The sequence below is a fragment of the Cicer arietinum genome, chromosome 2 (genome assembly GCF_000331145.2).
Source record: "Cicer arietinum cultivar CDC Frontier isolate Library 1 chromosome 2, Cicar.CDCFrontier_v2.0, whole genome shotgun sequence".
Classification (NCBI taxonomy): domain Eukaryota; kingdom Viridiplantae; phylum Streptophyta; class Magnoliopsida; order Fabales; family Fabaceae; genus Cicer; species Cicer arietinum.
The window spans coordinates 42,666,933-42,679,697 of record NC_021161.2 but is presented as its reverse complement, the minus strand read 5'-3'; the positions used below and the strand labels follow the sequence as shown (position 1 = coordinate 42,679,697).

The 12,765-nt window shown below is 33.6% G+C and overlaps 1 protein-coding gene across 1 annotated transcript; it reads left to right on the top strand.

Annotated features, from left to right (window-relative positions):
- The first annotated feature begins 6,956 nt into the window (after window positions 1-6,956).
- On the top strand, window positions 6,957-7,479 carry LOC101495291 (polcalcin Nic t 1-like). The gene has a single exon (XM_004490748.4). It carries the CDS (start codon window positions 7,025-7,027, stop codon window positions 7,277-7,279), a length of 255 nt encoding a protein of 84 aa, XP_004490805.1. The 5' UTR covers window positions 6,957-7,024; the 3' UTR covers window positions 7,280-7,479.
- The last annotated feature ends 5,286 nt before the right edge of the window (window positions 7,480-12,765 follow it).

Genomic DNA, 12,765 nt, shown 5'->3' with positions numbered 1-12,765 from the left:
ATAGGGAACATCAATCAACAATAACAACCTTATAACAATATTCAACCAGAGTCTTCCTAATAACAATAGGGAACATCAATCAACAATAACAACCTTATAACAATATTCAACCAGAGTCTTCCTAATAACAATAGGGAACATCAATCAACAATAACAACCTTATAACAATATTCAACCAGAGTCTTCCTAATAACAATAGGGAACATCAATCAACAATAACAACCTTATAACAATATTCAACCAGAGTCTTCCTAATAACAATAGGGAACATCAATCAACAATAACAACCTTATAACAATATTCAACCAGAGTCTTCCTAATAACAATAGGGAACATCAATCAACAATAACAACCTTATAACAATATTCAACCAGAGTCTTCCTAATAACAATAGGGAACATCAATCAACAATAACAACCTTATAACAATATTCAACCAGAGTCTTCCTAATAACAATAGGGAACATCAATCAACAATAACAACCTTATAACAATATTCAACCAGAGTCTTCCTAATAACAATAGGGAACATCAATCAACAATAACAACCTTATAACAATATTCAACCAGAGTCTTCCTAATAACAATAGGGAACATCAATCAACAATAACAACCTTATAACAATATTCAACCAGAGTCTTCCTAATAACAATAGGGAACATCAATCAACAATAACAACCTTATAACAATATTCAACCAGAGTCTTCCTAATAACAATAGGGAACATCAATCAACAATAACAACCTTATAACAATATTCAACCAGAGTCTTCCTAATAACAATAGGGAACATCAATCAACAATAACAACCTTATAACAATATTCAACCAGAGTCTTCCTAATAACAATAGGGAACATCAATCAACAATAACAACCTTATAACAATATTCAACCAGAGTCTTCCTAATAACAATAGGGAACATCAATCAACAATAACAACCTTATAACAATATTCAACCAGAGTCTTCCTAATAACAATAGGGAACATCAATCAACAATAACAACCTTATAACAATATTCAACCAGAGTCTTCCTAATAACAATAGGGAACATCAATCAACAATAACAACCTTATAACAATATTCCACCAGAGTCTTCCTAATAACAATAGGGAACATCAATCAACGATAACAACCTTATAATAACATTCCACTAAAGTGAGTATGTCAAAGTAACTCTCACAGAAGATAAAACTACTTGTACTGTATATTAAAATAATAAACTCAGTGGTAGGAATAACATACTAAATTTGTAGATCAAACGAAACAAGTTTGCTACACACATGTTACCACCACCGAACCAAAACCTTTATTTTTTCTTCTACGACCGCCGTTCCTATATTTCTTCCTTCGATACTATTCCTTTTATTATTATATTAGGAATTTAAGTCCCTTTTCTTTCTCACATGGGCCAAACCCATTAAAACCTTTTTTCTTTCTTTCTTTCTTTCTTTCTTTCTTTCTTTTATTTCAATAATAATTATAATAATAATAATACTAATAAAAACTACTGAGTTTCACTTGGGGAGTGAGCCCACCCAACACATCTCCCCCTCACGACTCAAGTGGGAAGGTACTACTCAACCATGTCGGCTTTCTTTCTACAACATATCATCTTCGACACAGGCAAGGTCTTCGTCATCATATGTGAACCATTCTCATCAGTATGAATCTTCTCAATTAAAAATGACTTCATTTCCAGTGCATCTCGTATCCAATGATACTGCACTTCAATATGCTTCGACTTTGCATGAAAAGTCGCATTCTTGCTAAGATGAATCGCTTTCTAACTATCACACAATAACACAAACTTGTCTTGCTTGAGGCCTAACTCATGTAGGAATTTCTTCATCCACAAGAGTTCTTTGGAAGCTTTAGTTGCTGCAATGTACTCGACTTCAGTAGTGGATAAAACAACAAGTTTTTGTAACCTTGATTGCCAAGACACAGCTCCCCATACAAACGTCATCATATAATCAGAAGTAGATTTTCTAGAATCAAGATCACATGCCATATCTCCATATGTGTAGCCATCTAACACAGGTTCACCACCTCCATAGCATAAACACACTTTGGAAGTGCCTTTAAGGTATCTGAAAATCCACTTCACTGCTTGCCAATGATATTTACCAGGATTAGAGAGAAATTGACTAACAATTCCAACTGCATGGGCAATATCTGGTCTTGTGCATACCATAACATACATCAAACTTCCAACTACGAATGCATAAGGAACATTCTTCATATCTTCTTTGTCTTTCTCACTTGTAGGACATTGATAAGAATTCAATTTAAAATGAGTAGCAAGTGGAGTACTAACAGGTTTGCAATTGCTCATGTTGAATCTCTCTAAAACTTTCTCAATGTAATTGTGTTAAGACAACCACAATTTATTATTCTTTCTATCACGAGTAATTCTCATTCCCAGAATTTGCTTTGCAGGACCCAAGTCTTTCATTTCAAAAGACTTGTTCAAATATTTCTTTAAAGATTGAATCTTCTTAGTGTCATGACCAACAATCAATATGTCATCCACATACAACAAGAGAATAACATAATCATCATCAGAGAATTTCTTGACAAACACACAATGGTCAGAAGTAGTTTTACCGTACCCATGCTTCTCCATGAAAGAATCAAATTTCTTATACCATTGTCGAGGTGCTTGCTTGAGCCCATACAAGCTTTTCTTCAATTTACACACAAGCTACTCTTTACCTTTGACTTCGAAATCCTCTGGTTGCTCCATATAGATCTCTTCCTCTAAATCACCATGAAGGAATGCAGTTTTTACATCAAGTTGTTCATTGTTCAACTTCTAGGTTCAAACTAGCTGCTAACCCAAGCACAACTCGGATAGAGGACATCTTCACCACAAGTGAAAAAATTTCATTAAAGTAAATACCTTTTCTCTGATTAAAACCTTTCACAACCAATCTTGCTTTGTATCTTAGTTAAGAATTATTCTCTTTTGCCTTTATCTTGTATACCCATTTGTTCTTGAGTGCTTTTGTGTCATTAGACAACTTTACCAAATCAAATGTGTGATTCTCATGCAAAGAATTCATCTATTCTTACATGACCTTCAACCACTTTTCTTTATCAACATTTGTAATAGCTTCTTGATAGTACTCTGGCTCTCCACTATCATTGATCATCACATACTCATGTGGAGGATATGTTTGGATGTACTATCAAGCTTGGACCTTTCATCTCTTGGAACGTGAACAAAACATCTGCAGTCAAAAACTCTCAAACGACGGTAAATGACATCTTTCTCTGTCCAAACTTTATTTGGAACATCACCATCAAGTGGAATAGAAGGAGAAAATTGATCAAATTCACTCCAGTTTTCATTGCTTCACCCCAAAAGGATTTTGATAATTTTGCATGAGAGAGCATACATCTGATTATGTCATTAATCATACGATTCATTATCTCCACAACACCATTTTGTTGAGGTGTATTTGGAATTGTTTTCTCAAACCTGATTCCATGCTCTCTACAATACTCTTCAAATTGACATATGTATTCACCACCGTTATCTGACTGAACACATTTCAATTTCCTTCCCTTTTTCATTTTCAACACTTGCACCAAAATGCTTGAAGACTCCAAATACCTGGTCTTTAGATTTCAAAGGAAAGACCCACACTTTTCTAGAGTGGTCGTCAATAAAAGTAACAAAATATGATTCACCACCAAGAGATTTACTATCCATCATACAAACATCAGTATAAACTAAATCAAGAATATTTTGGCTCATATGAGGACCAATATTATGAAAAGAAACTCTATGTTGTTTTCCAGCAAACAATGAGTGCAAGTTTTTAAAGACGTACCTTTCGCACGAAGAAAATTTTTCTTCGCAAGTATGTTGAGTCCTTTCTCACTCAAGTGACCGAGGCACATATGTCATAAATCAGAAGATGCATCTTCAATTGCATTCACTTCTTCCTTGCATAACTTCGTAGGCATCCTATAGAGAGAAGTGAAACTTTGCTCCTTTGCAACCACTAGGGGACCCTTTGGTGATTTTACATATACCACCACAACTAAAGTAAGTGTGATAACCATCGATATCCAAGGCTTTCACCCAAATCAAATTGAGATGAATATCAGGAACATGTCTAACATTCTTCAATTGAAGCTTGCAACCAATCCCAGTTTCAACCCAAACATCTCCCATACCGATAGTTTTACATACTCCTTCATCTCCCATTTTTATCATGTCAAAATCACCAGCACTATAAGATGAGAAGAAATCACGCTTAGGAGTAACATGATACGAGACACCCGAATCAATAATCCAAGTTGAATCCTGACATGCAAGGTTTATGAAATTATCATCACAAACAATGTAGACATTATTAACAGATGCAATTGTTGTTGTATCTTTATCATTTTCCTTCTATTTGTCTTCATCTTTTTCCCTTGATTGATCTCTCTTAAGGAACCTGCAATTTCTTTTTATGTGACCCGCTTTGCCACAATGATAGCATATCACTTCTTTTCTAGTTCTCGACTTGCTACGACTTTTAGAGTCGTGTCTATGGAAATTTCTAGATTGACTTCTCCTCCGTGACTTTGTAACTAATGCTTTTGAATTTGAGGAAGAACCAATCAAACCACGTTCATTTCTTCGAGATTCTTCATTCAACATGCTTTTTTTAACTGTTGACATTTTCAACTTTCCACTTGAAGTTGAATTGGTTAACGTCACAACATGGACTTCCCAATTATCAAGCAAAGAACTCAATAATAACAACGCTTGCAACTTATCATCTAATTTAATTTATGTGGTTGTCAACTAATTCACTGTATTCTGAAAAATACTCATATGCTCTGCCATTGAATCCCCATCTTTGTATATCATATTCACCAGCTTCCGAATCAAGAATGCTTTATTTTGCACATTCTTTTGTTCATACAACTCTTTTAATTTTTCCCACATCTTGTTAGCATCTATTTCAGTTTCAAATGTGGATATACACTCAGATCCAACCACTATTTGATCAACACCACAACATTTCTATTCATCTTCTTCTAGTCAGCGTCAGATTTATCTGCGGGTTTAACAGTGTTACCCTCAATAGGGTCATACAATCTTTACTGTATAACACGTCTTCCATGGGAGTCTTCAAAAGTGTGTAATTAGAAGAGTTGAGTTTAATCATATTAAGACCTTTATTTTCCTCCTCTATTTAATTGCACAAATCAAATTAACCAAGCTCTAGATACCACTTTGTTGGAAAAAAAACCCAGAGATACCTATCTCAATAATGTGGAATATTTTTTTCGTCACCTGTGCAGATAAATGTTCAAACAGAAAATACAATTTCAAGAGTAATAATAATTGGGATAAAATTAAATATGAGACAAACACAATTTTTAATGTGGAAAACTTCCCTCAAATTGAGAGAATAAAAACTACGAGACCTAGTCCAGTAAAAACTTCCACTATAATAATTAATGGGTACACCAGAGTCTTCCTAATAACAATAGGGACATCAATCGACAATAACAACCTTCCACTAAAGTGAGTATGTCAAAGTAATTCTCAGAGAAGATAAAACTACTCCGACTGTATATTAAAATAATAAACTCAGTGGTAGGAATAACATACTAAATTTGTAGATCAAACGGAGCAAGTTTGCTATACACCTATTACCACCGAAGCAAAACCTTTCTTTTTCTTCTCTGGCTGTCGTTCCTATGTTTCTTCTTTTGATACTATTCCTTTTATTATTATATTAGGAATTTAAATCCCCTTTCTTTCTCACATGGGTCAAGCCCATTAAAACCTTTTTTTTTTCTTTCTTTTATTTCAATAATAATAATAATTATAATAATAATAATACTAATAAAAATTAGTTGGTTTCACTTGGAGAGTGAACCCACCCAACACAAACATACCTCTAAATAATTTGATGCGATCCATTCATATGGATAGTTTTCATCATCACCAATAAAATGTTTTATTGTTTTTTATATTGACATTAACAAAATGCACAGGTATTTGCACGGATTGCAGATGTTTGTATTTTTTTAAGACCATCATTTACTTTCAATGTTAAATTTGAAATTTAAGAACAAAAAATATTTAGGTCAAATTTTTATTTGTTATTGAAATACTTTTTTTTTGGCAAAAAATAATCAAAATACTTTAAAAGCTAAAATTATTTGTTTGGGAGAAAACCTTTGATCCTAAATTTTATTAAAAAGCTCTAATTCTTAAACTTTAAAGTTATCTTTAAGGAACAAAAGAGGTTAAAAGATATAAACACTATCTTAATTGGTACAATATTGTTGGAATTTAACCATGAGTGACCAGTCTCTCATGAATTAGAAATTGAAGAAATGTTGGATATATAAGATTTAATGTTTTGGGTTGAGATATAACTTCAAAGTTTCTTTTGAATTTTAGAACATTTGGTCCGTTGTTGTTCTCGCACTCGGACTCCCTCGACAAAATACTATATCATTTTTTCCCTTATCATCTTTTTCTTCATTAAATATTATTCATTTTGTTGATTAACATTTTTTACTTATCTTGTGCTCAATTTAGCTTCTTGTGTTTTGTAATTCTCATTTCGCTTATAAATAAAAATAAAAATAAATTCTTAGATACCCATATAAAAAGAAAATAGGTGTCGCTATCCTCAAAGAGAACCACGTGGACATAAAAATATTGTCACATTCTCATTGCAAATAAAACCAATGGTCTAAACACTTTAACGTTTCAACTATTAAAAGCTCCGAATACTTTCGCTTCAATTCCTAAACAAAAGATTAGAACATTTTCAACCATAAATAAGTATAGTAAATAAGATGTAAACTAGGCTATTTTGGTTGTGGCCAATAAAATAAGACAATTCCGAAACTAAAGGATGTCCTTACATTAAATCAATCCTCCAAACTCTTTAAAAAGCAAGTTATTAGGCCTAAGCTATGACCAATCTCCAAATTTTGCAACTTCAAAAACCAAAAACTTGTTGTCATACACACAAAGCTTATAGTTATTACAATGGCTGAAGATCCACAAGATGTAGCTGATAGGGAGCGCATTTTCAAGCGCTTCGATTCCAACGGCGATGGCCAAATCTCTTCGGCCGAGTTAGGAGAAGCGCTAAAAACACTCGGGTCAGTGACCGCGGAAGAAGTGACAAGAATGATGGAGGAGATTGATACTGATGGGGACGGTTTCATTTCGCATGAGGAGTTCATAGAATTTGCAAAAGCTAATCGTGGTCTAGTCAAAGATGTTGCCAAGATTTTTTAAGTTTTTTCACACCTTTACCCACCTTTGATGGTTAATTAATTTCATTAGAATTCTAAACAAAAGAATGTTATTTGTGTGTGCATGATTTCAATATACATGATGACAATTAGAGGTTCATTGATTTCATGATGTTGCACTCTATCGGATGCATGTTTGTCCTGTTAGAACCATTTTAATAGATGTAAGATTTTATATTGTGATATCTTTATTTTTTTACTTGTCTATTTGGTTTGAGCATTGATCAATGTACAAAATAAGGCTCTTGATGTAGATACAAATTAAGATAGATAAGCAACAAATAAAAGAGATGATGTAATCTTATCTAGACATACAATATGTTTGAATAACTTTATTCTTGTCTTATTAAAATTAAATATTTTTTCCCACAAAATTATTAAATAATTTTATTTGCAAGTAATTAAATGTTTAACAATATGAGAGATAAATAGTTGAATGATTGTTGATCACAATAAAAGTAAAAAAATATATTTAATAGTATTAAATATGAAAATAAATCATATAACAATTTCATATAGGAAAACACAAAGGATTATAATTAGTAAATGTTAAAGTGTTTCTAATTTTGTGGGTGCAATGATATAGTTGATAGTTATAAAACATATTAGTTAATTAGCTATACAGTGCAATAGTTGATTAGTTATAGTTAGTTATATTAATTAATTGTAATTCATTGGCTATATAAATCTTCATGTATCATTTGATATATTTAAGCAATTATCTTATTATTCAGTATGATTTCAAAATATTTTTCTTTATTTTTCTCTTATATATAAATTTTATCTAGAATTGTAATAATAATTATATAACTATTTTATCAAATATGTATTGATTGTTGGAAAAAATCTTAGGAATAATAGGAATTGAAATTGGAACGAAGAAAGAATGAAAATTGAATGAAAAACTACGTTACTTGTTATACAAGTAATCTGCCCAACCTTGCTTTTATTTCAAACACTTATTAATAGTGTTTTACAAAACTGAATTTTAACTACCTTAACCAACTCCTAACAATCCTAACTAACTTCTAATATTATATTTTGAATTACATTTTACATGCTCCCCTAATTCAAAGTGATTCAATTGATGTCAATCCAAACTTGTTTCTCATCTCTTGGAACTTCACCCTTTTCAAGCCTTTAGTTAGGATGTCAACATTTTGATCATTAGTATTGCAATGCTCTAGCTTTATCTTGCCTTTAATTACTTGATCTCTTAGAAAATGGAACCTTGTTTCTATGCGTTTGCTCCTTCCATGAACACTTGAATATTTTGCTAGATCTATTGCTGATTTATTATCTATCTTCATCTTTACTGCCTTGTTGTTTCTTAGCCCCAGTTCTGCCATTAATTCAGCCAGCCACATAGCTTGGCAAGGCCCCATTGATGCAGCCACATATTCAGCTTCACAAGTGGTGAATTATTTGATCATAAACACATAGCCCGTAGTACTTTTTCTATCATCTTTGTCTCCACACCAGTCAACATCAATAAAGCCAACAAGTTCAACTTCATCTCCATTCGAATTTGTCGGATACAACAGGCCAAGCTCATTGGTTTCCTTGATGTATCTCAAAATCCTTTTTGTTGCCATGTAGTGAGATATCATAGGCTTCTCCGCGTATCTACTAATCAGTCCAACACTATATGCAATATATGGCCTTGTGTTGCATAGATACCTCAAGGATCCTACCAATTGCTTGAAAGTTGTAGGATCAATCAGCTCCTCATTGCCTTCCTTGGACAGTATCAATCCTACTTCTGATGGGGTACTAGCTCAATTGCAATCTTGCATATTAAATTTCCTTAATACATCATTAGCATACTTCTTTTGATGCATAAAAAATCTATTTTTCTTAGCTTCAAACTCAATGCCAAGGAAATATAACAACATGCCCAAATCAGTTATCTCAAACTCCTTCTCAATTATGATTTTGAACTTCTGAATTTGTGTTTCATCACTACCAGTCAAGAGTAGATCATCAACATAAAGGCATATTAATAGTGCAGGTGCTGCTGCTGCCTTTTTGACACAAACTCCATGCTCATTCACACATTTTTCAAACTGTTGCCCTAAGAGGAATATGTCAATCCTCTTGTTCCAGGCTCTATGAGCTTGCTTTAGACCATATAATGCTTTCTTCAGTTTGTATACATGATCTTCTTCGCATATATTTTTTCTTCTAGTGATCCATTGGGGAATGCTGATTTGACATCTAGTGGATGCATGGACTAGCCTTTGTGACTAGCCATTGATACTACAAGCCTTACTCTTTCAATTCTAGCTATTGGGGCAAACACTTCATCATAGTCTTGTCCATGTCTCTATAAGAATCCCTTTGCTACAAGTCTGGCCTTGTACTTGGCAACAAATCAAAATGTATTAATTCTCCATTCTAACTGAAGGCTGCCTGGTTCTTTCAGATCTTCTCATGGATTTAGAAGCTGTTGACTTGTTGTTCCTGTTGGCTGGCTCTCATCCAGTTCCACTACTATTGGTCTGTTGGCTGGATTGATTGAGCTGGCTGGTCTGTCTAGACTAGCTTCACTACTCGAGTTGACTTCAATCATTTTCCAGTCATATCTTCTTGATTCGTCCACCAATTGTACATGCTTATCACCACATTATTTTTGTTTGGATCATACAATTTGTAAGCCCTTGTTGAATCATAACCAAGCAGCACCATTTGTTAAGCCTTGTCATCAAGTTTTCTCTTGTTTTGGACTGGCACATGTCTGAAGCATAATGAGCCAAACACTTTCAAATGATTCACATTTGGTCTCTTTCCAGTCCAGGCTTTTTCTGGTGTTCTAGTGCCAAGTCTCTTGGTCGGACATCTGTTCAGAATGTAAATAGCAGTGGATACTGCTTCTCCCCAAAATCTGTGAAGTATTTTCTTTCCATTCAACATGCTTATGGCCATGTTTAATATGGTTTTGTTTCTTCTTTCAATAGTCCCATTATGTTATGGTGTATATGGTGCAATCACTTCATGAATCATCCCCTCTTTATCACATAATTCATGGGATTGATACTCACCACCTCTATCTGTTCTTAACACTTTAAGATCACATTCACTTTGTTTTTCTGCCATCACCTTAAATCCTCTAAACACAATCATCACTTTATTCTTCTTATTGATTAGATAGATCTAAGTTTTCCTTGTAAAATCATCAATGAAAGTTACAAAATAACTATTTCCTCATATTGACATTTCTTCAAATGGACCACAAACATCTGAAAAGATTACCTCCATCTTTCTTGAAGATCTAGTTGGCAATTCTGATTTGAATGAATTCATATGCTGCTTGGCCTGACATCACCCCTCTTATATCTCATTTGGTATCTGAATTTTTGGAATTCCTAGCACCATTCCCCTGCTCTACAACATTTGAAGACTTAAGAAGTTCAAGTTTCCAAACCTTTGGCTCCATAACCAATCTTCGCTCCTAATTTCAGCAGCAAGACACTGATTCTCACTGATCTGAATTTCAATCTTGAAGGTTATGTTTTTGGACAATGGTGCCTTCAAGACAAGCTCTTCTGCACTATCATACATCTTCATTTGTCAATTCTCCATATTCATAGAGTATCCTTTCTCCAACAATTGTCCAAGACTCAACAGATTGTTCTTCATGTTTGGCACATACAACACATCACATATGATAAATTGCTTGCCATTCCTTCTTTGAATCAAGATCGTGCCAACTCCTTCAGTTGTCACTATACTAGTATCTGCAAATCTGATATCCCTTTTCACCTTATCATCAATGCTCACAAACTAATCTTTATGGCCAGTCATGTGATTTGAGCAACCTGTGTCAAGATACCATAATCATGGGCAGTCATCTTCTATGCTTGTAGCAGCCATCAACAACATTTCATCAGAATCAAAACCACAACTGTCTGCTTGGGCCAGTTGAGCTTCATCATCCTTTCTCTTAACCTTCTTTGATCTACATTCATCAGCAAAGTGACCCCATTTTTGACAATTGTAGCATTGAATCACCTTCTTGTCAAATTTCTTCTTGCCTCCTTTATCACTGCTGTTGTTGTCATTGTTGTTCTGATTCTTTGAGGATTCATCACCTTCATCAAGATTTGGCTTCTTGTACCACTTTGATTTTCCCTTTCCCTTCTTATATTTCACTTTATCTTCATTAGACTTCTTGCCGACCTGAGCCCGTAGTCCATGTGTTTGTGTGTGTGTGCCTCATTTCTTTCTTTTACCCTTATTTCATGAGCTTTTAGGGAGCTTTGCAGATTGTCCATCTTCATTGTATCAAGATCCTTTGATTCTTCAATTGCCATCACTATGTGATCGTACCTTTGTGTTATTGTCCTCAAATTTTTTTTCAATGATCACCACCTCAATCGTTACATCCCCATTGTTTCATTTGATTAGTGATTGTCTGCACTCAGTTGAAATAGTCAGCCACATTCTCATTCTCCTCCATTTGCAGCAGCTCATACTTTCTTCTCAACATTTGAAGTTTGATTTTTTTTGTCTTTTCACCACCTGTGTAATGCTTCACCAAGATGTCCCATGCCTCATTTGATGTTTATACCTTTGAAATTCTCTTAAAGTTGTTTGAATCCACACTTTGCTGGATGTAAAACAATACCCTGCAATCCCTTTTCTTGCAATATTTGAAAGTGGTATGCTGTCTTTCTATAGGATTTGCACCTAGCTGTTCATAGCCTTCTTGAACAATCTCAAACACTTCTTGAGCTCCCAAAAATGACCTCATTGATGCAGCCCATCCCTCCCAGGTTTTTCCATCCATAATTGGCAAGTTAGATGGAAACCCCCTCTATTCATGAATTCTTTTCTTTCTTTTACTCACTTGTGTTTTCCAATTTGTAATCCCCTCACTTTTCTCTTGAGTTTCCCTAGATTGGAACCCTTGCTCTTGATACCAAATCTTGAAACAAATCTTATGAATAATAGGAATTGAAATTGGAATGAAGAAATAATGAAAATTGCGTGAAAAATCGAGTTACTTGTTATACAAGTAATTTGCCCGACCTTACTTTTTATATCAAACACTTATCAATAGTGTTTTACAAAACTGAATTTTGACTACCTTAACCAACTCCTAACAATCCTAACTAACTTCTAATATTACATTTTGAATTACTTTTAACAGTGAAGTGTTTTTTTTTACATAAATATTAATAGTGTACGACTTTTTCTCTACTTATCAAAATATTTGGATCTGTAATTGATATTATCTATCTTCATAAAATATTCATCCATTATTTTCATTGGTTTGGTCATGTCTGTCCGTGAGCTTGAATATTTTCTTTGACATGGATTTGCGGAGAGAACTAGATCACTAAAACCATGAAAATTTATTTGTGACAAAGACTAGTTATTATTTGCTCAATTAAAAATAAAAGTAACAGTAAGAGTTTATCTGTTTCTTTAAAGAGACGTGTTTCCATCTTTGAAGAATTTAGATAA